The following is a 26,265-nucleotide window of genomic DNA, read 5'->3' as shown; positions in this document are numbered from 1 at the left end:
GACACACAAAAGCTTTTACCAGTGACACAAAGCAAAGGTTTTTTTTTTCTTTCTTTAAAACTGTCATTGGTAGGAGTGAAAAAAAAAAATTCACCATCACTTTACCAGCTGAAAGGGAGACAGGAGGAAAATACCTCCCACTGCAGCAGGTCTGAAGGTCAGGAAAAGCGAAAAGAAAAGTTTCATTGTGTCAAGATTCAAAAGCAACAGTTGATCAAACTCAGTGTCCGATCCGCACAGCAACAAGCATCCCGTTTCAGCTGCATGTAGACAACATTTTGTCACGTTACACAATGTTCACCTGCCAGCAGGACAGCAAACACTCAGCAGGCGCTACGACGAGATGCTTCAGATCAAACCTGTTCTTGTTTATGAATGGTATAGTCAAAGCCCAGAGTAAAATTTCAATAAGATTCTGTGTCCAGGCTTGAAAACAGAGTTTAGCAGAAGCTCTCTGTCCAATTTAACTCAATTTTGTAAGTAACTGGCGTGGAGACGTTGAAAGAGTTGCAGAGAAAAAAAAAGATCTGCAATTATTTTTAAGTGACTGAGGCGTAAGGAATGTTTACTAATTGAATATGAAGCATTGATCAGATTAAAATCAGTCACTGGTGTGTATTATAGTCTAAATTAGAAGTGCAGAAAAACGATTCTATAGATCACAATCGATTCAAAAATCGATTTTAAAATGCATTTAAGATAAGAAAAAGCCAGGCAGCTCAGCTAACCTTGTACTGGTAAATTAAGTTACAGAATATTTTATTTTTTATTTTTGTTAAAGTGTAAACTGATGGAATTTGATACAGAACTTTTAAATAAATGTTCTGCTTGCACTGTCTTTTCTTCTCCTCCGTCACATCATTTAAACAGAGTCTCTGGATCGTTTGAAAAATTGGTTTTTCAATTAAATATCAGTTCTGAATTGACTTGTGACCCGAAAACTTGGAATCTAACTGCTAGAAACTGAAAAATTCTAATATGTAAAAGCTGGTAGAGACATCCTGCAACATACTCATTTCACATTTGCATCCAAAAACAAAAACCATCATGATCCACCCTCATAACAGTTACAAACTCCTTTGCATTCCTCTATTGTTTGCAGATGTAAAGGAATTAAATATGTGAAAAATTCAAGGGTTGAAACTACTTAGAATTCAGTTTTTAATGTCCAAAGGATGCAGGGAGGTTCTGTATGAATTATTTAAGGCAGCACATTACCTCACAACCCCTTAACATAACCGAGAGGAGACAGTTTGTGACCTGTGCTGGTCTCAGCACCAGTGTTTCCAGTTCAACGCCGGAGCGTTTGCAGAATGAGCTCATAGATAGCAGAGATAGTCCGCAGTCACAGCAGCTGAGAGCATCGCGCTGGGAGTGGAAACACGTCTCAACGTTTAGAACGGAAACGCTCTCCAGCTAAGTGGAAAATTTCTCTTTCAAGTTCCACTAAAAAGGTCTGAGTACCTCTGCGAGACCAGCAGCACTTGGTGTTGTGATGGTTTCCATCTTCGGCCGGTGAGTTCACATTCGGGGTGGAATCTCTGTTCGTGTTGACGATTCCTGAGGTGGAATCAGGGCTGAGAGGAGGGGGACACTCTGTGTGGATTGATGGGATTCATGGGGTCTGTGTGGAATAAAAGCAGAGATCTGAGAAAACGACCGAAGAGAATCCAGACTTTATTTGGTGGGAATGAAAACGACTTCGGTCAACATTCTAATCAGAAACAATGCAGACGGCGTGTTCGATAGGAGCGACGTGGCTCGCCATCCAAAAACTCTCAAAAAGTGTAAAACGTCAAGTCAGTTGCATCCAAATTGGTTTTCTGTTGGTTTCTTGCACGTCCAACTCTCTCAAACTATGAGAGAGTTGCACCTGTGTATACAACATATCTTTGATTACATGTAGGCACAGGACAGGCTTCAGCAGCTGAAGCCTGTCCTGTGCCTACATCTCCCACAATGCTGTATGGTTCTGCAAATGTATATGTCTAATTTCTACAACAACTGACATTAACACAGTTACCTGATTGTGCCAGGCATACATTACGTATATACCTGGCAAATACGTAATACTGTCCCTTTAATACTGTATATACTGTAGTGGACTATTCTAATCAAACATTCAGAGTCGAAGCAGAACAAAAATAGACGCAGCTATGAATTCAACCAGCAGGTGAGACAGAGCTGCTGCAGGTATAAGTGGATGCTGATTTGCACCTGGATGAAGAACTGGATGCAGTGTGTTGTGTTGTGTTGTGTTGTGTTGTGTTGTGTTGTGTTGTGTTGCACACAGCGTTAGCCCCTCCATCCTGTGCATTACAGCCAACCTCACTGAGCGATCCTGCGGAAGAGACAGGCGCTCTGGAGAATCCACGGAGGCCTCTCCCTTTGATGGTTGGCGCTATGGAAACGTTCAGTCTGTCACCACGTCCCCCGTGGACGGCTCGTAATTACCACAGCCTCGTGATTGGCTTGGAGTCGGGGGCTTTAAAGCCGTTGTTCCTGTTTCGCTTTTCAGATAATGGAATTGACTCGTCCTTCGAAGTGAGGGTGTCATTGATTTTGTCCTCCCTTCATTTTGTCAGCGAGTGTTTTTGCTCGGGTCTGGGAGATTAAATAAGGAATCAAACCAAAACAAAAACAGTTGATGTCTGTTGGAGTTCATACAGAGGTGTGGAAAAATGATTTTCCCCCCGTTTTCAGATTTCCTCTCGGTTTTCTTCTTTGTCACACTCAAAAAAAAACAAGAGAGAGAAAGGAGACTTTAAAAAATTAAGTTTAATGTGAAAACTTAATATATTTACTTTTAAATAGTGAAGTATTATAAAAAAGCAAAAAGAGAGGAAATCCGTAAAGAATTTTTATTATTTATTTTTTACAAAACTGTAGCTTATACGTTTGATGAACCTCAAGGAAAGCTTTCACTTGGTGCAAAATAAACCCTCAAATACTCAGATAAGTGAAGCAGCTGCCTACAACAACATGGTTTATCCTTTACGGCGCTCCACAGATCAACATTATTTCAGGAAACACGAGGATTACATAAACTGCTTAGTGCCATCTGAAATATTCTGCCCCAATGAGCAAATCCTAAAATGCTGCTCCTCAGTAAAAAAAAAAAAAAAAAAAAAAAAAAAAAAGCCAAAGGGTGTAGCTGCAGCTGGTTGTTTACTTCCTTCCACAACTCGCCTAGCGACACACAGCTTTATGTTTTATAGACTTCTTCACGGTAGGGTGAAGCCAAACACCGATTCCCACCGCACCCTCTGGTCGGGGAATGACAACGATGCCCTCAAAGTCACAGATGCTTAATTACAGTGATGTTATCATTAATGAACCGAATCGTCCTTGCGAAGGGCTCTTTTAGAGGCTCGCTCAGAAATCCCTGCAGACTTTATGATACCCTGGTTTCCAATTACATCTGAATGCTTCGAACGCAGAGGATCAGGCTGCTTGTGGCAGAGGGCGGCACTCCGAGGCCGTTTCATGGGTTACAGCTTAAACATGATAAAAGGGTTTTGGGTTAAAAGTGAGCCAAGAGAAACAGCAGGCTAAGGAAGAGGGGCTAGCAATCCGCTGCCCAGTTCTACCCCAGGCGAACACAGAACCACCCACACGCCCCAGTCTGCCCCGGAACAACGCCAACCCCAGTGACGAATCGTTCGACTGTCCCCAAACCTCTTCATGCTACAGCCCCACAAACAGCATTAGCTTCTGCTCCAGGCCCCAGATAGCAAACCCACAAACAAAATACAAAAGAACCCCTTGACTTTTTGAATGTTTTTGTCTCACTTTTCTTCACTATTTAATGATTATTCGCTTAATAAGAGGACAGTTCCTTCAGTCTTTTCTCCACTGCTAATCCTTGATTAACTTGACAGGCAGCCAATCAGAAAGATGAGCCTGACTAGTAACACTTTGATTTTTGCTAATATTGTCTAATATGAGCCAATCACAAACAGATTAGGTTTTATGATAAAAAAACAAAAAAACATTTCAATTCAGTCAATTTCTTTTAAATTTTGCATTTTTTTCCCCTTATCTTCCTTCCATCTTTCAGAGGAGCTAAAAAACCCATCGAGCTCCTCTGTCTGCTCCCAGTACAAATATACAGAAACACCCCACTAAATCGAAAAACCAATTAGAGCCAGGAGGAGGGTCTTAGTGCTGCCAATCACTCTTGTGCTCACTCCTTCCTGGTTACTCTCTGCTAAACTACAGCTGGTGCACCACAAGTTAATCTGCTACAAATAGTTAGCACAACACTACCACTCACTGCAGATAAAAACCCCTGAGTTTTTTTTTTTTTTTTCTGACTTTGTTTGATTCATGAGCCGGTGACAGTGTGAATACTGTCACCATGTCACAGTATTCACACTGTCACGACATGGTGCTTTTAATAATATGGAAATAAAACAAATTGTAAGAGTTATATACTGCAGCTTTAATTAAATTATTCCTACACCTGAATTATTTGGACACTTGGACGTGACAACTTGTTTTCAGACTAACGGCACATAAATCAAACATTCCCTCCACATCCTCATCAGCTTGTGATGCTGATGTTGCTCCGTCTACAACACCTTCTTCCTCTCCTCCTCCTCTCTCGGGTCGCCAGTCGCTGTGTGAGCTCCGTGTTTACTCCCAGGACAGGACCTCCCCTCCCCTCCCGCACCGACACGCCGTCCGACATGCAGGTGAGCCGCTTCCCTCTCAGAGTCGGCGCGGATCATCCGAGCGGCTGGAAGCGGCGCGCTTCGCTCCGCACAGAGCCAAGTTCCCTGCAGGGTTTTAGGATTCGGGAACGGCCGAGCGTCGGAGCAGGAGGGCTGGAAAAGGCAACAGTGTGGACGGGAAGGTGAATTGGCATTTTTATATATATATATATATATATAAAACACCATTTGGTTAGGCAGCTGGGAACTCGGGGTGGGGGGGAAATGCTCTTTCATGATTTTTTTTTTTCCGCAGAGGAATAGTGAAAGCAAGAAGGCAGAGCGTTAATTAATCCGAACACAAGTTGGATAAAAACAAATGATCTGAATCGATTACTTGTCTTTTGGTTTTTGCATTAATAAAGTCTCAGTGAAACTGTAAACTTTTACAGCTAATAATAACATGGTAAAAGATCATAGACGCCTAATAATTTCTTTAGTGTCTGGAGGACAAAAAATATAAGTATAAAACATTACATAAGTGAAATGCTTTATGTGCTTTTAATCATAAATATTTTCATCAGAGCTCCCTGATTTTCTACTCTGCCCAGTGCAAAATGTAAAGTTTAGAACAAAACAGGTTTTACCTGTTAATTATGCAGCCCATTACACTGTAAACATGATTTTTTGCTATATTAAATATTAGTCATTAAAATCTAATCCAGCTACTTAGTTTGTTATTGTAATTCAGCTATGGCCATTTTCTGCCAATATTTACCATTTTTGTTCTGCCTAAATATTTTCAATAAAGTTGAACCTGTTGCCTATTGGCTTATTTCATCAGTTTGGCATGTCAAATTATAAATGGTGTTTATGGGTTGTATTATAAATACATTTATAAACTGAATAAAATATAGAAACGATCACAAGACTTGTAGCTACGAGAGTTTGTGTCTGAGTGAGACTTAAATTTGGTTAATCTAGGCGTATCACTCATGCTAATGTCAAACATGCTAACAAAACGAGCTTTAACTTATACCGTTCCAAGTAGCTATTTTTAAAATTAGGTTGGAGCTGCAATATTTACTTTGTTATTAAACCTTCATAATTACTACTCAGATAGATAGTATTTGATTTGCCTACGCCAGCTTAATTACATCCGCTACTCTATTTTGGTAACGGATCTATCTGAAGATTTCCATTAAAATTGACCTGCTTTATATTGGTGCAGTTTAACTTTAGCTACTTTTACTTTTTCTGTCCAGCAGCAAACAGAAAAGCACACGTGTTTATATGTTAAATTGCAAATAAATGAGTAAACTTAACAAATGTTAATAACAGTTATAAGACAGTAAGTTTTTGTCTTATAGGAAGAAATTATTACCATAAGTTTGTATCCACCTTTAGCTAGTTCAGTGATAGCACTATTGCTAAAGGCAGACTTGTTAGCAAGCTGATCTTTGTAAACCCAGAAGCATGTCACTTTGTTAGAATATATTTAAGAAACTTATTTCGGAAATACTTCAAACCCCATTTAAAAACATTTTTTTTGAAGATACCATTTAACATAGATTGAGAAAACTAGCAAAATCATTTTTGGAAATTATGTAGAATTGAACATATTTAGTTTTAAAAATAGATTGGAATTTGAATATATTATATATATATATTGTTCTTAAACTCACACCATATTTGCTCACCTTGCTTTTAAATGTGTAAAGCAAATGGCACAAGATTGCCCCTACAACTTAATCGCTGACTGTTTAGTTTATGGCTACTGTAATGCAAAACAAAGAAATTTGTGAAACCAAAACTGCATTATCATTAATATTTTTTTATTTTTTATTAAATCATGAAGTAAGGGAATGAAGAAGCATAGGTGGAAAACTGGTGATGTGGATTATAAACATGGATCAGATTACACTTGTTCCAGCAGGTACCACCAGTTGTCAAGTGTTGGTGATGCCAGCCACCATCAGAGCTGCGGATCAAGCTTTTGTGTATTTTTAGAATCATGTGTCTTTTGGCTTACGCAGTCCTATTGTGTTTTTGTTATTGTTATGTCTTTTCTTAATCACTACGTCCTGCATTGAAGCATTTAAAGATAGTACTCATTAGATTAAACAGAATTACGTAACAGGGAGAAGACAATCCCTCTGATTCTTTTGTCTTTTTTTCCCTTGTTCATTTCCGTTTCTCAGGTGTGCAGTGTGTTATCAGAGACTTGTAAACCTGACATGTGTTCACCGAGTGAGACGGTAACCTGAGTCCTGTCACAGCGGTGTCCAGTATGCACGCTGTTGCATCACAGCTTTTAGGCAAGACTGATGTTAAAGGCAGCTGTTGCCACCCTGCTGTTGCAGCCATGCTGCTCCTGCTGTTTCTTGGCTTCATTCCCACAGTGGCCCCTTGCCCACCACACTGCCTTTGTGCCAGTGATATCATTTCCTGCAGTGGGAGCAATCTGTCCACGTTACCCTTTGGTCTTCCAAGCTACACCACAAGGCTGGACCTGAGCCACAACGCCCTAAGAGCCCTGCAGGTGGACTGGGTTTCCCAACCGTTTCAGCGGCTCACCACACTTGTTCTCAGCTGGAACTCCATAAGCCAAATCGAGATGGCCTCCTTCACTGCGACACCACGTCTCCTCCATTTGGACCTTTCATCTAACCAGTTGAGAGTTCTGAACTCATCTGTCTTCAGAGGGCTGACAGAACTTAAAGAGCTGCTCCTGATTGGAAACCAGATTGCCCAAATAATGCCGGGGGCCTTTAGTGATGTCAACAGTCTGCAGAGACTCTACCTCTCCGCAAACAGACTAACATCCTTCCCCCTGGGACTTTTTGAGGACCCTGGTGGACCACATAACTTGACCTTCCTGGATCTGTCATACAACAGGCTGTCCAAAGTACCCGTCCAGAGCCTGCTGTCTGTCAGCCGCCATGCCGGAATATATTTGCAGGAAAATCCTTTGCTGTGCGACTGTGCATTGATTGCTTTGCTTGAATACTGGCTTTGGAAACAGTATCGCCCACTGGTGGATTTCCAAGTTGGATACCAATGTAGAGGCACTGCAGTTCGAGAGGTTAATTGTACACATCAGGATTTGTCAGGCATACCCCTGGAGGCACAAAGCTATCGCGTAGAGCCTGGCGATTGGCTAAGAGTACCCTGTCCTGGATTAGGTCTTCCTGTCCAGCAAGGGTTGATTGTCTTCTGGGTTACCCCAAGAACAGCACTGAATTCCTCAGCAAGTGATCCGAGTTCTCGTCTGTCGGTTTTTCCCAACGGCACACTTGAAATCCAAGGAGCGCTAATGGAAGACTCTGGCATATATGAGTGTGTGGTTGCTCGGGGACGCTACTATGATTCAGGTGAATCTCCAGAAGCCAGGGTCATGGTTGGTAACTCAAGTGTCTCCTCTACCACGGGCTTGGCTCGTCGCAGCAGCGGTGAACATTTCAACACGGCGTTCACCACCCTTGCTTCCTGTGTGATCAGCATCATACTGGTCCTGCTCTACCTCTACCTCACTCCCTGCCAGTGTCGGGAAAGTCGGGGCGGTGGCTCCAGGGGCTGTGGCGCACGGGCCATCATTCTCTGTTCGGACCCCAGAGAGGTAGAATCAGGACAAAGGCGTGCCAACGGAAAGAGGGTAGCGTTCTTAGAGCCTCAGGCAGAGGACTCGGATATTAACGTCCCAAAAACACCGGTGATGACATTGGACCATATTTCCACTGAGGGAATTCTCAAAAATGGAAGTAGGACAGTGGGACACACCCTGACAGACCCTGCTCAGGAGGTGTAGTGAGGGAAAAGCACCTTCTTAACAACACTGTACTCTTAAAAGTCTTATTTTGTGTATTTGAAGTGGAAGGGAAAAAAACATTTCATGTAAAAAGTGAGTTATGTGAAGTAGCTTGTCCATTCTGGGTTGGGGAATTTGTCTCAAATGCAGTCTTTTAACAGAGTAGAATTTAAATTATGTCTATTCTCTGTGTGGTGTCTGTTCTATATTCAGAGTTCATATGGAAATGTCCCCGTTATCTCTGAGAATCGTTCATGCATGGATCACAGAGATCATAGAAACGTGGGAGGGCTCTTTTAAATTGGGCCAGTAGGGATATTTTCACACCTGACTGATGAGTGGAGTTGGAGGACTTTATCTGTCTACAGTGTCTAGCATGTGTTCTGGATAAAATTATAGTTTGTCCTTTTTTGTTAACTTTGTTTTTGATAACTTTGTTGTCTCATGGAATTTGTCATTTTAAAATGTTCCTTTTGGTTCAGCTATAAATCTATAAATGTTTCAAATCATCAATCAAATTTTAATATCAAAAACATCCCATAATGACCCACAGATTAACATACTGCAGTTTTGAAATGACCATTTCAATTATTTAAGTAAAAAATCTGTCCGAACCAGTCAGACCACAACCCTAAAGGTGAAAAAGTAAACGCCCCCTTAACCTAATAACTGTTGTGTAACAACAACTGCAATCAAGCATTTTCATTGACCTGAAATGAGTCTTTTACAAATAAACATAATTGTTTTATTCAGCCATATTGGAAGGTTCTTGAGCTTGAACGACCTGAGATCATGCGGCAGAATCTCAATCAGATTTAAGTCCAGAGTTCGACTAGGCCACTCCACAATCCTACATGCAAACTTTTAAGAGACATTCAGAGGAGGACTCACTGGTACTATGGATCATTGTTCTGTCCAACCATAAAATGTTTTCCCAAAAGTCTTGAGTAGTAATTTGCACAGGGCGTATCCAGTAAATTTGAACTTAGCTCTCCAAAAAAAAAAGTGTTAAACACAGAAAGTTCATTATTTTACAAAACATGCAATTGTTTTTTTTTTCACATAGGGCCAGTTTGTTTTAAATAACTTTCCTCTTTTAATAAATGAACTCATCAGTGGGAAACTGGCTTTGCATGCAACAACATTATCTTTGATATTAGAATTAGCTTGATGATCTGAAACACTTTTGGGTGGCAAAAAAAGCAAAACCTGAAATGGGCACATATTTTTCATCAGCACAGATTTTATATACAGTCGCTCTTAACTCGAAACCTCATCTGTTTTTTTTTGTTGTTTTTTTTTTAGCTCTGTCCATTTAACTCAACTAGAATTCAGCGTTGGCTCAAAATAACACACAAAGCAATACATGTATTATGTTCACATAAAAGTGGGCCTATTGACTCTCAAATGACAAGTTCAGTGAAAATTGTTGCTTGGAAATTTTCATGGTAATGTGGGACTGTGATGCTCGGCTTGCAGAGACACAACGCTGAAGCATGTAGGAGTAATCTGTTTTTGCATTGGTGTGAATATGATCATGAAGAGTGCCTTTTATGAGAAACTCAGAATTAGTTTCAATGCAGTATATTTTAGTGGGAACTTGTCCTGATAAAAGTTGATGCAGATGAAACAGAAGCTGTGTTTCAAATACAGATGAACGGCTTCCTCACAGACAAGTCTGTATTTCCACCACTCAACGTTTTACAAAATGCTACAAGCCTGTGTTCATGTGCAGAACAAGACGGATATCAGACGATACAGATATCATCTCTACAGCCAAATCAATAGATCATATCTTGAACTCACTGGCAAGAAAAACAGCAGAAATGCACTTTTGCCCATACAGTAGAGAAAATGACTATTTGTGAGAAGTTTGAGGAAGCAACACCTAAGGAGTGATGGTGCCAAAGGCAGTAGCCAGGAAATCAGTCAGTGACGACAGTAAGTAAAAGTCACCAGACAGTGTTTGCCTTGCAGATGCATTATTAGACAACATAACTAGTTAGCTATTACATATTTAAGTAATATTGCACTATGTCCAGTAAACCATCAAGCAACTGATTAATCAGAAGTACACACACTCTGCTGTGTGTTCCACCAATATTTTTTTTCTGTTAGACATCTTATCTATTCCTAAAAAACAGCAGCTGCTAAACCCCCATTGTTTTCAAGAAACAAGAAACCAGCTTATGAATACCTTTGGAGCCCATCTGGGTATGAAATGTTGTGAAAAACGGATGGTAACTTATACTGAGTACCAAGTTTCTGAATGGTACTCTAATTTTTATATAGGTTTGATGAAGGGAAAATCTGGTTAAACAATATCTCATTTGAGTGGTATGCCATTGGCCATTGCGGTTCGGTACACTATTTTATGGTCCGGTGTATTCAGGAGAGTTTCTCCCCAACTGGACAGTACCACTGTCCTTTGGACCTACAACTGAAGGGGGTTCAGGGATGCAGTGGTACGGCTTGGCAGTATGGGCCACTTTTACAATGGAAACAGACAAACTACAGTACAGAACCACACCGACCCATGCCATACTGCTCTGTGGAAACGAGGCATTATGGATCCCGACACTCGCACAGGAAACCTTATTGGTTCGTGGGCTGTCCAGATAATTTTGTAGACAAGAAATCGTGATTTATCCTGCCAATTAGTTTTTCCTAGGACCGCCGTGGATGACGGGGACATGGAGAGAGCAGTTGAAACAAATATCACTAAATTTTATGATGTTCAAAGTAATGTTTGTGCTGCAAGAATAGCTTTTTCTGTGAGTTTTGTTGGCACACAATGAACTGGATGTTGATTAAAATCTGAGCTAAATAAAGAAATAGTCATAGCAGAGTGAAAATGCTAATAATAGCTAACTGCACAACATAAAAACACAATTAGTATAACCTGAAATAATCCATGTCTTCAAAGGTGAGAAACATAAATGTCCACCACTTCCTGATGCCCTTTAAAACAATGTAACATCCTTGGACTGTGACTTATTTCCTCTCGAAGCTATCACAGCTCTTGGTTGGACATTTTTTTAAATCTGAACACCAGTTGGTGCATAATAATTTGGGATGCTGAATCTGCTTGTTACTCAATGTATCAACAAATAATTTCTTTTTGTAATTGAGAAAGACATCTATTGATGTTGCGCTGTTGTGGTTAGCTAAACTGGTGTTTCGTTATTTTTGGTGTCCCAGACTTATGGCCTTTTGTTTTTTGTTTCTTTATCTTGTGTCTTCCCTCATTTTACTTTATGTAGACACTAGCATGTTGTGTGACCTCAAAAACTGTTCACATGAAACCGTTACAGGAATCCTCATAGCAAAGTCCAAAGCTTTGGATGGCGATTTTTAGCAATTAAACTGGAGTCATTGGATGAGTCTTTACAACGCATCCTACCAACACTTAGCTTGTTGATTGGGGTTTTTGCTTTTAACATTTAATTTATTTTCCTACATTGCCTTTGGCAGTCATTGTGCAGTATAGTTCCTGTTTCAACATCACCATTGAAATGACGCATGGAGAAAAAGAAGTGAAGTTCAGTTTTTCTTTTTGAAGCCATCAAAATAACCCAATGCAATTTTAGAAGATAAGCGTTTAAGATTAACGATAAAAATCTAAATCTTGTGTTCTGTGTCAATACATTAGAGTTTACAGACTGTTTTTATAAGTGTAGAATGTCAACCGTTGTAAATGTCATTGATTAGTCCTTAACAACTGTGTCCTGTTTGTAAATTAAATGTTGAACACTTCGCTGGCCATTAAAACGACTTTTAGTCATGCTAGAAATGACACCTTTGACATTAACACTGTTCATCATCATGTATCATTTGATTGAATACTAACGGAACACGTTTACATCAGATTTTACACTCAATCTTGTTAAGAGGTATAACAATTGTCCCAGGGTTTTCTGTTTCCACTGTCCTATGTGCACAAGATGTAGTTGCCATTAGTTGCGCTTCCGTCGACCATATAATTGTGCAGGATGACGTTTCAAAAATAAATTTGGTTAATGGAAACATGGCAATTTCTTGTTTTTTTCAATAATGTTTTGGTGTCAGGATGAGGTGAATTTTTTTTGGCCATATATAAAGTGGTTTATTTAGCAAAACTGCAGTGGGAACACTTTTTATGTATCACAAGTCACATGATCAACAACGGATGTTGCCACTGGTGCAACCCACAAAGAAGACGATGACAGGAAGTAGTAGGAGGACATTGTGTTTTCATGACTTATTACATGAACAAACTTATTTATGTGTGATTTCATTTGAGTTTCTTATTTAATGGATACACAATAATTGTGAAATTGTGTTTTTTTGCACACATTTGTTAAGGAAACTCGGCTATTGGCTTTAAGGTTCAGGTTCTTCCAGTAGGGCAATAATCTAGTAATAATGAGTTTTGCAACTCAGATACACAAAAGGTTTTGACAAGAAAACAGAGTTAATGGCACTAAACCGTTTCAGCTTTTCCAACATTATGCAAATTGCTTTTACACCAGTTACTAGCCATACTAGGTTATCTAAAAACATGACTTATAAGGATCTAAACCAGAAGAATATAAGCCGAGTAAAGTGTGTTTAAAGAGAGAGTGTGTTCAATATACACTTTGCCACCAAATCGACTTAGTCAATTATTTACCCATGAAGTCTATTTTTTAAGTAAGGAGATCTACTGCTTCCTGCTGATGTTCTACCTCTGATTCAGAAGACTTCTTCACTTCTGAACATGTTTGTAAGTAAGAAGCTCATAAGTTCTAGTCAGAACAATTACTCTAATCGGACCATTAAGGGCACTAATGGGACAATTAGGATGCATGAGTCACTGGCCATGGCTTGGATCGTTGTTTCCTGATGATTCAAAGATGTTACTCAGAGTGCCTTACTATTGGAGCCACTTAAAGCATTCGCACAGAGTGTCTGCATATCATAGCATGGGATTAAATAATGTTGTCAATGGTTCATTTCTGTAACCTTAACAGGCACTATAGTACATTAGCAGTGCCACATACCAGATGTATTATGTCTGAATGTGTTTTTGACTGCTCTTCATCCTGCAGTCAAAGAGCGATCTGACTTTTTGGGCAGACCTCGAAGCTGCGGAAGATACAATTTTATAGCTTTTGAGCATAAATCATGACATGAATACAGTTTATTCTGCTCCTCCTTAAAGCACCAAGAAAGTTCAGGTCCAAACATTTGTATATTTTTTGCGGCTACAGCAGCAAGGCAAACACTTGACAATTCAATCTTGATGAATATTGTGGAAAATGTATTTGCCTACATCCCGTCCACCTTGTTACACACACCGCTGGACAGATTCCCTGAAGATCGATCTGTATCTGCTAGGACAGAAGGAGTGTTTGGGCTCGGCCCGGAGGCTTCAGTCAGCCCAGATCACTATCACACAAATCAAAGAGATGTTTGCTTCAATGCCCTAGAGCTCACTGTGACCCACATTTCTCCATCTTTTCTTTGTCTGATCATTAGCAGCACATCACCACATCTGCTAATGTTTCTCCAGCTACACGTCCATGCTAGGTAACGCTGTCCTAACAGGGGCTTCTTTTCTGTTTTATGGTCAAGAAGAAAGTAGCAAAGGTGACATTTTGTCATGATAAATGAAAATGGAGTAAAATGTCTCGGTGCTGGAGGTGAGTCCAAGAACGACACATTTGTCCTGTCATGTCTGGCCGCTGCGTTTTGCCTTGTGTGTTTTTGGTATTAGTGGGATATAAATCAAAAGAGGCGGTTTGGGTGGAAAAAAAAAAAAGAAAAGTCATGTTACATCAGAAGGATTTGATAATGACAAACAACCTTTTAGTTAACAAATCGCCTTTCCAGAAATCCTCTTACAGGCTTCTGCCGAGGCTACCGCAAAACACTGATCCTTTTACAGCGGCTCTTCAGAGACTACACACCCGTTAAACTGTTCACTTTTTGTGATTGAAAAACATAAGATCATTATAAATCACTTTGGCTTTTGCCACCAATATTGCAACATTTAAAAACATGAAATAATCAGTTTACATACTTTTACTTACTGTTGTTTTAGCTTTAAATCTTTCAGGGTCATTTCTTGTCTCTGGTGACTGCATAGATTTAGTTCCTTACTTTGAATAGGACATAAATTTCTTCCCCTGCAGTCATGTTTGTTGATTTGGATGCATGAAAAATAAAATCTTGCTTCGTCCTCCATCATCTTGCAGGTTTTTCAGTCCAGGTTGGTGGCTTTGTGGACATATTCATAACTCCATCCACTGTGACAAAACCTTATTTTTGTCACAGCCACAAATATTAATTTAGGAAGATGCACCCATATGGAAGCCAACTTTTCCAATTTATATTTTCTCCCAAAGATAAAAGTTTTTCTTTAAATTGTATGGAATTTATGTCACAATATGTGGAAAAAAGCTTTATTTTAAATGATTTATTATGAGCATTTGGTGTACCGCATATGGGTGACTAGTTTTGAACAAACAAAATGTCAAAGAAAACAAATTTAGTGCTGGAATATCAGAAAATAAATTTTGCAAATGCCATGAGCTCAGAGAGGAAGCAGTTTTAAGGCAGGTGCTGGACAGACACCTGAGGTATTCCTGTTTACTTTGTCGTGACATGTTGCTTTTCACAGGTCTGTAGCGTGACCTTCTCCATGTGCTGCTGGTGTCAGTCCTGTACAAAAGCCCAGAACACATTTTCCACTGCTATTCATCAGATAAAAATCTATGTTGTTACAGAGAGAGGGTTTATGATCTGCTGCCCTCAGTTAGGTGACTTATTTTTCATTGATGAGAATGAAGAAAAGCAGCAAATCTAAGGAGTTTTGTTTTCATTTTTTTAAGCAGTAAATGGCTAACTTGTTTATGTGGAAGCATATCTAAGAAACGGTAGGCATAAGAAAAATGACAACAGCATGAAAACTGATTTAAATGATTAGCAGGCAGTGTGAAGATAACGTGATTGGCTGACTATTAGCTCCTACTGGCTATGAAGTCTGCCTCAGCTTTGAAGGGATACTTCACAGTTTGTTGGAAAGTGAAAATACTGAGATTGGATAATTCAGTAATGGCCAGAAAGTCTTAAAAAAAATCTTTACAGTGCCTTTTCAGGAATACTATCGAATTTTGTAGGACATAACAAGAAAATACATGTATAGTTTAGTGAATCCAGGACTGATTGATTCCTAAAGATTCTGTAAAAAAAATGTTGTAATCTTACAATTCATTTTAGAACAACAAAAAAGGGCAATAATTCACCCTAGCCTGGTAAAAAAAAAAAAACAACATTACTAAAACTACAGGCAAACTACAATTCTAAAACAGGGCAGAAAATTGAAATCATCATTCAAAACTTCTCCTTTTCTCTGACTGGCTGGGTAGAAATTCTTTTGGAGGAATCCAAGTGAATGGGAGAAAGTCCAGACTGTACTCTGAAGTGAGAACTGACTCGAGCGATATTGCAGTAAACATGCAAAATTAGTCTTTTTTGAATTTCTGCTAATTACTGCACAATCAGTATTAATAGTCCAACAGAGTAGTTTGCAACAATGCCAATAATTGCCTCCTGTTGTCTTTATGGCAAAGTGTTTTGTGTTCAGTTAATTACTATTGTCAGAGTTGTGGTAAGGCCTAATATAATATGCTGTCCAAAGTTCTGTATTAATCACAGATCCTATTAAATATGCAGTAATTGCATGTGGAAATATTACCCAGCACTACAGAATCATTTACTCTATGAGTCTAATGTAAATGCAGTCATTTCCTGACTATTCATAATTCACCTGCACAAAATGGAAGTGTGGGCTGGAACTAAAATAGGAACAGTAATGAAAAACAAAAAAAGACAATGGATCCATTTAGCAAATTGTTCCCATTGTTTAATTAACCTCATGTTCTTACTCGTGTTGCTGATGGATCGTCTCTAATCCAGTCTACCAGAAATCTGGACAACACACTTTAAGGCAGTCCTGTACTAAAAGAGGCTCTAGTTTCTAATCTGCAAAGGACTTTTAAAAAGGAAATTTTGGTCCAAAATCCGAACAACCTGCAGATGTTGATATCGTTTGGCGTTGATCAGGTAATGTTTGCGCCGCATGCTTATTTTGAAGTTGCATTGGCAACATGCGGCTCTGTGAAAACGCATTTACCTCTTAAATATGTCTTCTGTTTGCTTTTATGTCATGTCTGAATGTTTTAGATCAGTAAATACATTTTTAGTAGCAAGAACCACGTAACAAAGATTTGAATTTAAAGGTTTAGTGAAGGAAGGGCTCAAAGGGACGGACAGATGGGGAGACTTGCTAATTGAGAATTGGACGAAGGCTCAGCGGAGCGCTACATCCTCCATTTTCATAGGTTTGGACTTTCTTTCTGAGTTTTGTGTTCCCTCAGAAACTCGTGTCTGTCCTCAAGAAATGAAATTCAAAGGAAGAGAGAATAAAAAAGGAAAGGAAATGGAGAGAAAATTAAGTAAGGGGAAGCAGCTGCCTACTCATTTCTTTGAGAAGAGAGGTGAGCAGCACTACTGAGCTGTTTGAGCTCATCTCAGAGGGAAGGCACTGGCAGCACGTAAGCTCTTTTTAATGGTTCCATTTTAACTAATTTACTACCAGCTGTTATCGTTATAATTGAAAACACCACAGTTATCGTCGGCAAATCTGAGCATAAGACCAATAAAATAAAAATCTGCAACGTTAACACCCAGCCAGCTATCACAAAACAGAGGAGGCCAATATGAATGATGAATAAGGAAAAGACTACTTTCAGCTCTAATTACTACTTGGTGCTTACTAGCACTACATTACGGTTACTGAGCTTGTATTTGCCTTGCAATACTTAAAGGCCAGTATTATGTATTTCAGTAGCTCAATCAAGAAGCTATGTTACCTTCAATTATAATAAAAATGCTCCATATATATCAAACATGGCTTAAAAATAATTTGAGACCGTAATCCAACACTTTGAAATTGGGCCTCTGTCTCTTTAAGAAGTTCCTGGTCTTTTTGAAACTCCGCCTTCAGGAAGTCATTACAACATGGCTCCTCCATTAGCTTTTTAAAGTTTTTACCAGTGTTGCCCTTGCATATTGAGCTCAGAAGATGCGCATTTCCACCAGATGCTTGCTAATTACTGCTGGATAGTTTGAAGGAGCTGAGTGGGGGAGGGGTGGGGCTCTGTGATTTTGAAGCTCGGGTTGGAAACTGCAGCTCAGAGGAGGAGCTGTGCGCGGAAGGCGGGGTTAGGTCCAACAAGGAATTTTTGCACAGCTTTTAATGGTTGCCGTGGAGATTAAAAGATTTCTCAAACATCCTCCGAAAAGAATCACAACAAGGTATGGTTTTGATCAGGGAATAACATTATAACATGATGTAAAGCTCAAAAAAACGTAGACATAAAACTGCCCATGTAGCATTTGTAGCAAAGTTTAAGAAATGTGGGCATAAAGTAATTAATGCCTTTGTAGCAGACATAGCCAGGACAGGTGCAGCGATTTCTAATTTAAAAATGTGTTATTGTGTCGTATCCTGTAATTCTTGGGTCCACGAAGAACCGAGGTGCCGTGCTCAATGTTAGCTTGATATGACGAGTTGGGTTATGGGTTTTGTGGACGCGTGGGTGTCTTTGCTTGCAGTTACTGGCCGATCCATACAGCCTGATCCACGCCTGTCCTCATAATGGGACAATCAAAACAGAAAATTGAAGGCAATACTTGGCACACTGCGCGGGCAGCAAGATTCCAGCTCACCACGAGTGGAAATCGGCGTGCTTGAACTCGTTCTTGAAAGCTTAGAACGATAAAGTGCTTCAGCCGAAAACAAGAGAGGGCTTAGTGGAGAGAATGGATGTTTCATCTGGTAAAAAGCCTCGGTTTAAGGTGCATATCAGAGGGAGCGGAGGAGGCAGACACGGGAGGGAACGTGATTCAGAGCTCAGAGACTGATGGCAGCTATTTGTTGATGGGGCGAGATGGAAATACTATGACTGTGGATCGGAGTGAAAGTAACTTTTCTTTTAAAGATGTGTAGGGAAAATTTTTTTACAGGTTTAAATACATTGTTGAAGCTTTAATTTTACGTGGGCTTTCAGCTGTGGGCAATGCGAAGGTGATTCATTTTGGGTTACATTGTAAATTGTACTTTAGCATGCAGTGAGCAAGTTTCTTTTTTTATTGAGTGAAAAAAAAACTTCAAACGCTTGTGCAGTAGAAGTGCATAAAAAAAAATTATACTATAAAAAAAAAATCGTAAGTTCTGGTCTTGGGAATTCCGATTTGATCCACAGTGTTCAAAGATCGATTTAAGTTGTACGTCTTTGCACATTTGCATTACGCGGGCGCTCGTCCACCTTATATATTCTAAATAATACTTTTGATATTACTTTATTTCAGAAAAAGCCAGGGAGCTAAGCTAACCTAATACTGGTAGTTTAGGTGCACAAACCTAATTTGGCTATGGAATTAAATTGTTTTAAATAAATGTTCTATATGTTTACACTCTCTATTCCTCTTGTCACCTAATTTAAAACAGAATTTCTAAATTGTTTGAATAGAAAATTTGGTTTCTGAATCAAAAATTATTTCAGAAAGTTAGTTTTGTCACCAACAAGACTTAAGAATTAATGACTTGCAATGTATCCATATGATTAGCATTTTCAAATATGGCTCTTTTCTTGGAACCACTGTTTGAGGGGACCAGCACTATCAAAATTCTTTATGCCTAAGTCCAACTTTTATTTTTTCNCTCTGTGATTTTGAAGCTCGGGTTGGAAACTGCAGCTCAGAGGAGGAGCTGTGCGCGGAAGGCGGGGTTAGGTCCAACAAGGAATTTTTGCACAGCTTAATGGTTGCCGTGGAGATTAAAAGATTTCTCAAACATCCTCCGAAAAGAATCACAACAAGGTATGGTTTTGATCAGGGAATAACATTATAACATGATGTAAAGCTCAAAAAAACGTAGACATAAAACTGCCCATGTAGCATTTGTAGCAAAGTTTAAGAAATGTGGGCATAAAGTAGTTAATGCCTTTGTAGTAGGCATAGCCAGGACAGGTGCAGCGATTTCTAATTTAAAAATGTGTTATTGTGTCGTATCCTGTAATTCTTGGGTCCACAAAGAACCGAGGTGCCGTGCTCAATGTTAGCTTGATATGACGAGTTGGGTTATGGGTTTTGTGGACGCGTGGGTGTCTTTGCTTGCAGTTACTGGCCGATCCATACAGCCTGATCCACACCTGTCCTCATAATGGGACAATCAAAACAGAAAATTGAAGGCAACGCTTGGCACACTGTGCGGGCAGCAAGATTCCAGCTCACCACGAGTGGAAATCGGCGTGCTTGAACTCGTTCTTGAAAGCTTAGAACGATAAAGTGCTTCAGCCGAAAACAAGAGAGGGCTTAGTGGAGAGAATGGATGTTTCATCTGGTAAAAAGCCTCGGTTTAAGGTGCATATCAGAGGGAGCGGAGGAGGCAGACACGGGAGGGAACGTGATTCAGAGCTCAGAGACTGATGGCAGCTGTTGATGGGGCGAGTGCTTAGCCCACAATGAGATGGAAATACTATGACTGTGGATCGGAGTGAAAGTAACTTTTCTTTTAAAGATGTGTAGGGAAAAAAATAATGTGAAGGACAAGCTTTTTTTTTTGTGCTTTTTTTTAAAAAAGGGGATTTTACAGGTTTAAATACATTGTGAAGCTTTAATTTTACGTGGGCTTTCAGCTGTGGGCAATGCGAAGGTGATTCATTTTGGGTTACATTGTAAATTGTACTTTAGCATGCAGTGAGCAAGTTTCTTTTTTTATTGAGTGAAAAAAAAACTTCAAACGCTTGTGCAGTAGAAGTGCATAAAAAAAAATTATACTATAAAAAAAATCGTAAGTTCTGGTCTTGGGAATTCCGATTTGATCCACAGTGTTCAAAGATCGATTTAAGTTGTACGTCTTTGCACATCTGCATTACGCGGGCGCTCGTCCACCTTATATATTCTAAATAATACTTTTGATATTATTTTATTTCAGAAAAAGCTAGGGAGCTAAGCTAACCTAATACTGGTAGTTTAGGTGCACAAACCTAATTTGGCTATGGAATTAAATTGTTTTAAATAAATGTTCTATATGTTTACACTCTCTATTCCTCTTGTCACCTAATTTAAAACAGAATTTCTAAATTGTTTGAATAGAAAATTTGGTTTCTGAATCAAAAATTATTTCAGAAAGTTAGTTTTGTCACCAACAAGACTTAAGAATTAATGACTTGCAATGTATCCATATGATTAGCATTTTCAAATATGGCTCTTTTCTTGGAACCACTGTTTGAGGGGACCAGCACTATCAAAATTCTTTATGCCTAAGTCCAACTTTTATTTTTTCTTCTGGCTCTGATTAGTTGTTTTGGAGAGAAGGCACAGGTTATCTGTCTCACAACATACATGGTAACATTTCCAACAAAAATGTAAGAACATATATTTTTTTAAAAATTAAAGTTACATACTGCAGTTTTAAAGCAGTTTTTATCGACACTACCAAATACAACTCGTGTCCAGTGCTTTCCCTGCTGCTGACCCAGATTCCATAGAAACAGGGTGAAAAGGAGAGACAACCTTATCTGTGAAGTAATTTCCTCTGTCTCTGAGGCAGGCGATGACAGCGCTGCCCTTTATGGTCACATCCAATATTTCAGTGTGGAAACAGGCTCACAGGCCGGGGACGGCAGTACCTTTCCGACGTCTTTGAAGGTTTTAATATCGGTACGGCGCTGCAGGCTGTGAACAAGCTGGGATGGCGAAAACACCAAACCCATCAAGTCCAACAGAAAACAACAACTGCTTTCAATTACGTTCAAGATTACTTTTTTCTAAGTACTGTACCACTTTTTCTACTTTGGATTTTATTTTGGAATTGACATCAGACTGAAATACATTGAGAACCTGCTACTTTATCCTGCTAATTCTGACGCCAATTTGTCTAAATAATTGTTAGATTACTTTGCATAAAATACATTTTTCTGAACATCGTTCTGTCTCTTTAAATGCGTTGGAACACCTTGTAATTTCCTGAGATCTTTATAGAAGATCTTTCTGGGTTTTCTCCCACCAATTTTGCATATCCAAAGTCTGATATTTTTGCTCATTCTTCTTCACAAAAGTGGTCAAGGTCAGTCTGACTGAATGGAAATCAAATGTGATCATCAATTTTCAAGTCTTGCCACAGATACAATGTCACAGTAGCTGATTTTTCTAGTGACACGGCTAGTTTAGTGTAGCGTAACTGCATACAACTTTATTTTTGGCGCTGTTATGCTAACTCTTAAGGTAAATTATTGAACCATTATCACGGTTCAGTAATTTAATTCTACACGTTGGAAACAACTTTTTAATTCCCCCCTTTCTACTTTATGACGAGTTTTTTTTTGTGCAGTAGTTTGAGGATGATTTTTCTTATCTTTTGACATAATATACATTACTTTTGAGGCCAACGGGACCTCAGAAGTAAAACTTTCATTGTTGATGTCAAAGAGAGAAAATAGTGAGACGCACGGTCAAGTCTGCATTGCAATCGCCTCATTCATAATGAAAGATAAAAAGTTTGGAGACAGCTCCCTGCCTGGCGCCTTTCCCTCGTTGGATAACAAAGAGCAAGAGAGGCTGTGATTGGAATACAGAGAGAAATGTGCTGTGCGGGGCGTCCAGGGTGTCAAACTCATATAGATACTTCCAAATCCTTTTGTGATTTAGTTTTATCTTTGCTGTCAAATCCTTGTTGCCTTGAAAAACATTTCTTGTTGTTGTATTAACCTTGCAGATCAGTTCTGGTTCTGGTCTAGTCTGGATCCCCAGAACCAGAAGCGAACGTGGAGAAGCAGCATTTGGTTTTTATGTGCCACTAATCTGAAGCAAAGCAAAATTTTGTCAATATTCCTCTTATGTCAAAAAAACGCACAATATTGCAACGGTGCTGTTTCCGTGAAATAAGAAATAACATTAAAATCACATGTGAATAAGTTTGCTCACACGATAAGTCGTTAAAAACATGTCGCATTGTGATCCTCCTGCTTCCTGTTGTCCTCTTTTTGTAGTTTTCACCAGTGGCAACTGGCTGTTTCCACTGCAGTTTTGCAAAATAAACCAATTTTGATATCTCAAAATTGGTTTATTGGCTTGTTTTCAATAAACTTTTTATTGGAAACTTGCCCCTTTTTTATTTTCCTTTCCAAAACTGGCATGTTTCCATGAAGCAAATTTATTGTTGTAAAGTCAAATTACACAATTACATAGTGATTGGAAACACGGCGAGTGTAGAAGTCACAGGATTAACCAAGAAGAAGAAATTAGTAACCTGTAGTTTTACTCTCAACAGAAAATACAGTCTAACTTTAAAAACACAAAATATAATAAAAACATACATACCACATAGTAATGGAGAATCTGTCTCCATTGTTTACTTCCAGCGCCTTCTAACAGTGACTGTGTAAAGAAGGGACAGAGGAAACGACACTGAAAGAAAGAAAAGAGAGGAAAAAGATGAATGGAAATGGTGATTGATTTGTCAGCTGCGTTGCCCCGGCAACCGAAACCCAAGTCACAGCAGGAGATTTCTGATTCTTTTTTTCCCATCGTTCCCTTTTTTTAAAACCCCTTAGGTGTTTGTAGTGAAGATCCCGGATGAGACATGGGGGTCTCACTGTGCGCAAACAGGCTGCATTCCTGGTGCGTCAGGCTGGACAATAAAAATAATGGAGGTTATGGATGAGACGAAACGCGTGATTTGCTACAGCGTTGATTACTTACCATTTACGTTTCCAAAGGGTAAAAATATGTCAGTTAAAGTTTAACTCTACATTACTTTGTATCATACAGAATAAATCATAACACAACATAAAATAAAGCAGAATGAAATAAAGAAATGAAAAGAAAAGTTTGCACCAGGCATTTGTATTCTTGATGAAAGTGCAGATGGAGACATTCAAGAAGGGTTTAGCAACATGACGTAATCTAATGAAAGCACATCTTTTATGACTGTTGTACGTATCCTAAATATTGAAGGCAGATCTTTTTGAACCAAGCAGGCGCTTTCAGATCAGATCAGAGACAAACACACACCCAGATCTCCTCAAGCGGATTTCTTTAATGAGACAGTAGCTGTGTTTCCATTACAAATGTGGCCAAAACTCTGTCGATATTCCGCTAATGTGGACAAAAACACAATTTTGCAATTGCAGAGATTCCATCAAATAAGAAACACAGTTAAAAATCACACATGAATACGTTTGTTCACAGGATAAGTAAATGAAAAACATGTTGCACCATCGTCCTCCAACTACTGCTTGTTTTGTGGTTTTAGCCAACAACCTCAGACTGTTGATCATGTGACTTTCGTGATGCAAAAGAAGTTGTTTCCTTTGCTGTTTTACAAAATAACCCGTTTTGATGCTTGATGCTTCCAAAAAAAGAAAGAAAAAAAAACACCTCATCCTTTCACCAAAACTTTTCTTTTCCTTTTCTTTTCAACAACTCTTTAATTATATGTGTCGTTGCAACTCATATAATTAAAGAGTTGTTGAATATGGTGATGGAAAAGGGAACCAACAACACTAGCTGCGTTTCCATGGACCAAAAAAATTGCACAATTTGACATTTGTAAAATAAACTAGCTCACTTCCCAATTTTGAGTTTCTGTTAAGAAAAGGAAAAGAAAAGTTTTGGTGAAAGAATGAGGTGGGGTTTTTTTTCTTTTCTTTTTTTAAACTGGATTTGGACTTTGACTGGGCCAGTCTAACACATAGCTGAGCCTACTGGGTTTCTTACATGTAGCTCCTTCTAGCTTTCCATCAACTGCAACCTGCTTCCTTGTTTCCAAAAAAAAAAAAAAAAAATTATCCACACGGCATGATGTTGCCACCACCATGGTAGCTCTCTTTAGTGTTTCTCTGTTCTCTTGCCTTTTATGCCACACAGCCACTGTTTCGCCATACCTCATTAAGCTACACCAATTCCACATAGCGGGAGCTGCCAAAATACAGGATATGAGGAAATGTCAGATATTATCCTCTGGCAGCCTTATGTAACCCCTGAGCGTATGTCAGAGATAATCCTCTTATAGGGGAGAAGAGTTGCACCAATAGAGAACAAAACACAGTTTGCCTCTTCTGTCCCCTGCTTTTACTAATGAAAATTGAGGATTTTTTTTTTCTTTTGCAGGAGCGATGCTGCTGCTGCCGAGTAATCCATGTTGGATGACAAGCCTCTGATCTCTAATCTATGATTACTTTGATGTTCAGAACGATATCCTGTTGGATAAACACGTGTTTGGGAAATAAAATGGACCTACAGGAATGTCCGCAGCACATTGCCGGCCACAATGAGAGTGGTGAGAGAACAGCAGTCAGTAAAAATGTTCCTGAAATATAAGGTCACAACTCAGTCACAAGAAAACACCAAGTTTGTGCTAGCGCTATTGTATAAAGATTAAATTGTCGCCTCATTTATCCCCTTCCAAAAAAAACAACGGAGAGGAGGACGTGCGCCACTAATGATCTTCCTACGTGAAACATTCGTCTTGGATTTTATGTACCATGTGAAACATTTACTGAGACTTCGAAATTATTTTAATAATAATAATAATAAAAGCTGACTCATGTGAAAGCATCAAAATTAAATCAGCTAAATATTTATCATTTAAAATAATATAGTTTGACCTCTAAATTGACTTCTTTTTAGAATGACTTGTTTTGCAATTGTCTTGAAAGATATTACTCTAATAACATTAGCATCAATTTCAACATTTAATAAAAAATAAAACAAAGAGACTCAAAATAAATAATGTTTATTACTGCAGGTATTAATCTGAGCCTCTGTTTACAGCAAACTGTAGAAAGTACCACAGCAGCATCAATAGAAGAAACCTCATCTATGTGACTTTTATTGTTATTGCACTACACTACAGTGGAGCGTACGGCCTGACATTCATTCATTTCAACATTTTATTTACAATAAAGCAAAAACAAAAAAAACAAAAAAAGTAAACTCCTAAAACAAGGAGAAATGTAAACAAGGTTTATCATTCGTTACGCTCCGCAGAGCAGCTCCAGTTGCCTACAAAGGAATAACCTTTTATTCTTGCTTGTAATCTACATTCAGGAGCTGAAGCCAGATACTGCTAAAAGTCTGAACAAGAGAGAAAAAGTTGCAAAAATGGCTGCTAAAAGTCCCGTGTGCTGAGGAGTTCTGAGGCAGAGGCTCCATGGTCGATCTGTGTCGGATGCAGTTCTGTAATTGTCCAACAGGAGGTGCTGGTCTAACATGGCAGGAGGAAGACTTGACGATCCAGTACATGCAGAACTCCTCCACTGTAAAAGAAAAAGAAAAAAAATAAATAAATTGAAAGCCTGGAAATGAGAAAAAGCTTATTTTAAAAAATCCTCTATGGAGCTAAATTGGGGCCATAAAGTTTATTGAAAAGACAAGAAAAGAAAAATCAAAATGAAAGAGATTTGAAACCGAAATGTTCAAAATGACATCAGATTCAAGATTACTTTTCAATTTCAATTGCTTTTTTCAACCAGCTTTATGGCCTTAATTTAGCTCTCTATAATGACCATCAAATATTTGGAAAAAAACAAACAAAATAAATAAATAAATAAATAAATAAATAAAACTAATGTTGGTCTGAAATAGACGACTTCATATTTTTTACTTCTATTTTTCTTGAATTCAACTGCAGATATTTTTTTTATGTTTTAGCATCAGATTCAAATATTTATTGAATCATTTCATAGAAAAAATTTGCAATCATTTCAG

General features: G+C 38.8%; 2 protein-coding genes across 5 annotated transcripts in view; one reads left to right on the top strand and one right to left on the bottom strand.

The window, feature by feature from the left end:
• The first annotated feature begins 4,540 nt into the window (after positions 1 to 4,540).
• LOC103129154 (amphoterin-induced protein 2-like) lies at positions 4,541 to 25,495 on the top strand. Of its 2 annotated transcripts, XM_016664861.1 has the most exons (3): positions 4,541 to 4,858; positions 6,857 to 6,913; positions 24,667 to 25,495. In XM_016664861.1, exons 1-3 carry the CDS (start codon positions 4,557 to 4,559, stop codon positions 24,689 to 24,691), a joined length of 384 nt encoding a protein of 127 aa, XP_016520347.1. In that variant the 5' UTR covers positions 4,541 to 4,556; the 3' UTR covers positions 24,692 to 25,495. The 2 variants fall into 2 exon arrangements, with proteins under 2 accessions (XP_016520347.1, XP_007540197.1); XM_007540135.2 differs by lacking the exon at positions 24,667 to 25,495 and having other exon boundaries at positions 4,562 to 4,858; positions 6,857 to 12,489.
• Positions 25,276 to 26,265, bottom strand: part of LOC103129149 (anoctamin-4) — a 47,736-nt gene continuing 46,746 nt past the window's right edge. For all 3 annotated transcript variants that reach the window (XM_007540128.2, XM_016664858.1, XM_007540129.2), the window contains one exon: positions 25,276 to 25,814. The gene's annotated coding sequence lies outside the window, so the exon portion shown is untranslated. The remainder of the gene's footprint in view (positions 25,815 to 26,265) is intronic.

Source organism: Poecilia formosa, unplaced genomic scaffold (assembly GCF_000485575.1).
Source record: "Poecilia formosa unplaced genomic scaffold, Poecilia_formosa-5.1.2 Scaffold520, whole genome shotgun sequence".
NCBI lineage: Eukaryota > Metazoa > Chordata > Actinopteri > Cyprinodontiformes > Poeciliidae > Poecilia > Poecilia formosa.
Note: the sequence above shows the minus strand (reverse complement) of the source record. Positions and strands in the feature narration are given on the sequence as shown.

Coding starts and splice junctions, on each gene's coding strand:
- LOC103129154 (XM_007540135.2), top strand. CDS start 6,946: ATGCACGCTGTTGCATCACAGCTTTTAGGCAAGACTGATGTTAAAGGC.